Source organism: Nematolebias whitei, chromosome 11 (assembly GCF_014905685.2).
Source record: "Nematolebias whitei isolate Nwh7 chromosome 11, NemWhi1, whole genome shotgun sequence".
Taxonomy (NCBI): Eukaryota; Metazoa; Chordata; class Actinopteri; order Cyprinodontiformes; family Rivulidae; genus Nematolebias; species Nematolebias whitei.
Window position 1 is genome coordinate 9,599,338 of NC_056508.1, and position 5,627 is coordinate 9,604,964.

The 5,627-nt window shown below is 39.5% G+C and overlaps 1 protein-coding gene across 1 annotated transcript in view; it reads right to left on the reverse strand.

The window, feature by feature from the left end:
• Positions 1-1,394: 1,394 nt before the first annotated feature.
• The window catches only part of LOC119416605 (kelch-like protein 21), a 7,047-nt gene continuing 2,814 nt past the window's right edge, over positions 1,395-5,627 (reverse strand). The window contains exons 2-3 of the mRNA XM_037683795.1: positions 2,973-3,045; positions 1,395-1,724 (exon numbers count right to left, since the gene is read on the reverse strand). Of these exons, the coding sequence (XP_037539723.1) occupies positions 1,395-1,724; positions 2,973-3,045 (403 nt within the window). The remainder of the gene's footprint in view (positions 1,725-2,972; positions 3,046-5,627) is intronic.

Consider the following 5,627-nt stretch of genomic DNA (forward strand, 5'->3'; position numbering starts at 1 on the left):
AATGTATATATGCATAAACAAATATAAAGTTCTTGTTGTAGGTTTTGGTTCTTTGTTAAAAACAAAAATTAAAGAGTATACAGTTTTTTTTAAACTACAGCCGCTAAAAATGCAGCATATGTGATAGAAGCACAGCAGCAGTGTTTGTTTTGCCATTTTTACACGAACCTGGTAATAAGGCATGTCTGTACATTAAAAAAACAAACAAGAATAATTATTAATCCATGTTTATTTTCAAATCAACACTTTAACGTTCACTTGTATCTAAGGAAGGCTGGGGAGGTAAAAAAAGATTAAGGGGTGGAATTAGGATAAGTTACAGCTCATGAGGTACTCCATCATAGCATCTCTGACACCTCGGCCCTGCTCTCCATCTTGCGGGACAGCGATCAGGACGGGCAAAAAAAAAAAAAAGCAACGAGGTCATCCATTTTGGTTGTGTGTTGTTTTCTGGCTCTTCTTCTTCTAATACATGTTAGTGGTGCTTAGAAAAGAGCTTAATGTAGCACTACCGCCACCAGCTGGTAAGGTGCGTTTATATTAATAATCCGCCCACTAGAGGTAAACAATCCGCCCACTAAACGGGAACTATAGGCAATGTGGAGACAGAAAAATAGAGGTCCCACCAGAACCGGACACAACAGGCTACAACAAGAACCAGACCTGTGGATACCAGGCTTTAGAGATCCAGGGCCCCTGGGCAGTTGCCCAGCTGCCCATATGGTTAATCCGGCCATGCCGCCACAGCAGGTGAAACTGTTGGAGAGCAGAGCAGGCCATTACGTAAATGAATACTTAAGTGTTTTTTTATCCTTCATTTGTAGGCAACTATAGGAGTACTATGCAAGCTTTCCTACTGCACTGACATTAAAGTGGAGTTGCTGGAGCTGGTTTCTCTCAGCAGGGAGGACAGATGCCTTTCACCCGTCTGATAGTTGAGTCAGGTGGAAGACGAGGGGCTCGGGCAGGTGTGTTTTTATGTTTATGTCTGTTGAATCACAAAGATTCATGATACACCTTACACAACCCACCAAAACAATGATATGATTCAGCCATTTGTCCCAGTCAGTGAGTTTAACTGATGTATCAACATCTGTGTAACTCTGACCCAAAATGCCTGTGGAAAGGTAAAGTGCTGGAGCAGTTTGTAGAATCATGGCAGTATCTTTGTTTTCCACTGATGCCACCATCAGTTTTCTCAGGCTTTATTCATTAACATGTTCAACTTCCTGTATGGGATCATGACGTAATGTCAGTAATATAAAATATTTTTTTGGCACCAGCATGCTGATTATCATAAAACATGAAGACGGACATGACGTTTTGTCCCTCCTCTAAAGATGATGAGGTACAGTCAGTAAACTAAACATAGATGGACATGGGAGACGAGTGACTCAGTGTGCTGCGTTTACATCCTGGTCCTGGTTGAGATTGTTGTTGCGATTGTGAAGTGCTTGGTGACGACGGTGCCGGTGGAGGTGAATGGCGTTGGACTCCGGTAGATCAACGGGTTCGAAAGCGCTGGACACCAACGGCATGAACTGGCGGAAAATGCTGACGCTGCCGTGCCAGAAGGTCGGCTGAGGGAGCTGCCCAGCTGGCGCCCAGGTGCGGCTGGTCGGATTATATGCCTCCACTACGTCTGACAGTTCAAACGTGTTGTCATAACCACCAGACACGTACATCTTACCGCCCAGGACCGCCACGCTGCCTCCAACATGGACCTAAAGAAGGAAGTGAGTTTTCAAACTAATATGAAGCTGGAAAGTCAACAAAACAACAAGAAGACACTTTAAAGTCAAAGTTTAACATGATACAATGCAAAAGTCTAGCCTCTACTTTTTTGGTTTATTTAAGAAATTAAATTAAATTTCATGAATAAAGTTGAAAAAATATATATTTTTTTCTTCTTTTGGTTGCTCCTTGCTTTAGGGGTCACCACAGCAAACTAAGTTGCACGAAGACTTGGCTGTTATTTTTACACCGGATGCCCTTCCTGACGCAACCACAGACCACCGAGCTACCACAGACCTCTGTGTGGAGCAGAGAGCTGCTATCTAGGACACCCGGAGGAGCAGATGGTGGGGGCTAAGGGTAGGGGTTGAACGAGTATATAATTTTTAAACTCGACATTAACACAATAAAACCCGAGTAGAACTTGATGACGTCATAGATCTCAAGATACAAAACTAAATAAATAAATAAAACCGCAAAAAAATGTAATTATTTACAAAAAAAAGACCAACAAAACATTGGGAGTGTATATTATGCTCCTACCATTTATCATACTGCAAATAAGTCACAGGAAAAACTAAACTATTAGTTATAATTATTAAACTGCAAACGTGAAGAAACATGCAGCATGTCAAAAACGAAACTTAAACCAAAACTGGTTCTGGTTCGGTGGATTGAACCTGGTGTTACACCATACTCTGTGACCTGCAACAGTGCAACACCGCCCCCTACGGTCATACGGTGGTCACATAATATGACATCACTACGGATACCCGACGTTACATTTTTAACCTCGATAGATGTCCTAGCAATCGATGTGTAGATTACTCGAGTACTCTGTTAATGCCCTAGTTAAGGGCGTTGCTCAAGGGCCCAGAGTGGGACGAATGAAGATGGGGGCAAGTGTGGGTGCTTCACCTACCCCACCCACATTTTTGATGTTGTCGGTACTGGGGCTTGAACCGGTGATCTTCCGATCGCAGGCCCACCTTCTCTAACCTCTGCGCCACTACTCCCCTATGCATAAAGTTGAAAATAAGAACCAAATATTGAATTATGTAATTCAAAGGTCTACCTTAACTGACCTTAATTTATTTTAACACAACTTTTTTTAACCAGCAATATTCCCCACTGAACAGCTTAAAAGTGCCTGACATTTTGTTTACTGGTGACATTAGAGATGTCAGAATTATAAATACAGAACTCCAGGAAATAAGGATCTGGTGTGAAATACAAACCTGGGTCATGGGGCTAATTTTGTCCCACTCGTGCTTTAGAGGATTGTAAACATCAACCTCGGGTGAGTCATCTCTGCAAATAGAAAAAGGCTCGAGTCATGTTGCTGCCAAAACACAGTTTCATCAGGGCCTTCCCTGACTGCTGCAGCTTTATGGAAGATTCTGGAGAGATAACCAGGCAGTTTACAAGGAAATACACCTCCCACCTAACACAAACACTCAATGGTGGTAAATTTATTAGGGGTTTGTTTTTTTCTAAAGTACATGCAAGAACAAGCATATCATTCTTTAGATGAACATTAGCACCCCCGTGTGGTCAAATAAGGAATGACAGATGTAAATAAGATGCATTTAATAACTGTGGGATAAGTATTCAAACCTCATATTATCTATCAGTACAACCGCTTAAAAATAAAACACTTAAGATTTTTTTAGTACCTTTAAAACTCTGGCTCTTTCCATAAACAAACACAGAAGAGTCAGTCTGATACAGAAACTATGCAGTGACTTAAGTAATAACATATTCAAGAAGAAAGTGTTGCAAATGTCAAGAGCCTTCAAAGTGTTTGAGCTGCAAACACTGAAAGCTCTGAAAAGTTAATAATTTGGTGTGAGAAGTGAAGAACGTATGTTACAAAAACGCAAGTACTAGGAAAAAGTACAAAAATAAGCAAAGCACCTTTTGCACAGAAAATGCTCTCTTGCACTATCAGTTTAATTCACATAATTACTTCTTGTATAGAGTGCAAGCTGCCTTTAATCTTCAGTATGAGGTCATGGTAGAGTCAATTGCCACTTTATATCCTGCACCAGGAAGTTTAACTCTGGGAAACCTAACATAAATTTGAATTAATTAAATTCAATTCAGTTCAGTTTATTTATATAGCGCCAAGTCACAACAGAAGTCATCTCAGGACACTGAACAGAAACAGGAATACATGTCTGCTGGTTTCCTTAGAAAGAGAACTTTACTAATTGGCTTTTCTATGTATGTGAATGTTCCTGTAAAGTGCCTTGAGACAACTTTGTTGTGATATGGATCTATATAAATAAAATGAATTGAATAGCAAACTAAGTACAAGAAAACAATTCTATGCTTTTTTTCCCCCTGAAAAACTGAGAAGGGGTTCTCTGCAGACTGAAAGTGGGTGTTTCTAAAGAACAGATGTTTCTAACGGGCAAACACTGACTGGCTAGCTGTATTTGCTGGTTCTTTAAGTTACATCAGCTCTTATTAAATTGAAGGTTTCTAAGAAACAGCGTTATATCTGCTGTCAAACACAAGATTATCTTTTATCCTGATGCATGCTCAATAAGATTATCTTTTGTTCTTAGGTTGTAGGCTGCACCTGACACAGGTTGGCTTGAGTGTGGTCTGGGTACAATGAAATATGAAGTATCTGAAGCGAAACCTGCTCCCATTTGTCAAAACGGCTGGTCTCAATTAAAGATCATGAGTCCTGTAACGATAATGGCCCAAAACAAAAGCTAAAAACAACATTTGCTCTTTAGAAGTGCTCTTCTGTGAGATCTGATCTATGAAAGGAGCTGAAACATGGAGTAAGATTGACTCTTAAAATCTGAGACAGTTGAGGAAGTTAACCAGTAAGCAAAAACACCTGCTCCAGTTGCAGAAATCTTACACAAACTGACAATCACTCATCTGCAGTGACTGCTTTAGGTTGAACAAGAAAATGTGAAGTTAAAGGAAACATCCTTTGTCCCAAAGCCAGTTTGAGTATTGTTATTATTTTTGGTTACTTTATTTTTCTTTCTTTATGAATCAATTTTAACTATTTTCACATTATTCAACAACCAAAATGAATTAAGTTTTTAATGTAATGGCTAGGTATATATATTAAAAAAAAAAAACATTTAACTCCCCCTAGTCCCCACTATCCATTTATGTTGCTCTTATTTTGAAATTTAACAGAAAGTTCTGTGTTAAAAGAGGCAGACAGAGAAGTTATGGAGACACTGCTAATGTCGAACCGGCTCACACAATCTGCCAGCGGTTATACTCAGGTTATACTTGCTGAATAAGTCTTCTGAGTCTCAATGTTTGTAACCCCCTGGTAGCTGTTATTACATTACTGTATGTACTGCATGTTATTGTACTGTTCTGTATTCTTTCAATAAAGACATGAAGAAAAAAAGTTCTGATACCTTCATCCAATCAGGTACAGGTCCTTCTAAAAAAATTAGCATATTGTGATTAAGGTCATTATTTTCCATAACGTAATGATAAAAATTAAACTTTCATATATTTCAGATTCATTGCACACCAACTGAAATATTTCAGGTCTTTAATTGTTTTAATACTGATGATTATGGCATACAGCTCATGAAAACCCAAAATGCCTGTCCCAAAAAATTAGCATATCATGAAAAGGTTCTCTAAACAAGCTATTAACCTAACCATCTGAATCAACGACCTAACTCTAAACACCTGCAAAAGATTCCTGAGGCTTTTAAAAACTCCCAGCCTTGTTCCTTACTCAAAACCGCAATCATGGGTAAGACTGCCGACCTGACTGCTGTCCAGAAGGCCATCAATAACACCCTCAAGCAAGAGTGTAAAACACAGAAAGAAATTGCTGAACGAATGGGCTGTTCCCAGAGTGCTGTATCAAGGCACCTCAGTGGGAAGTCTGT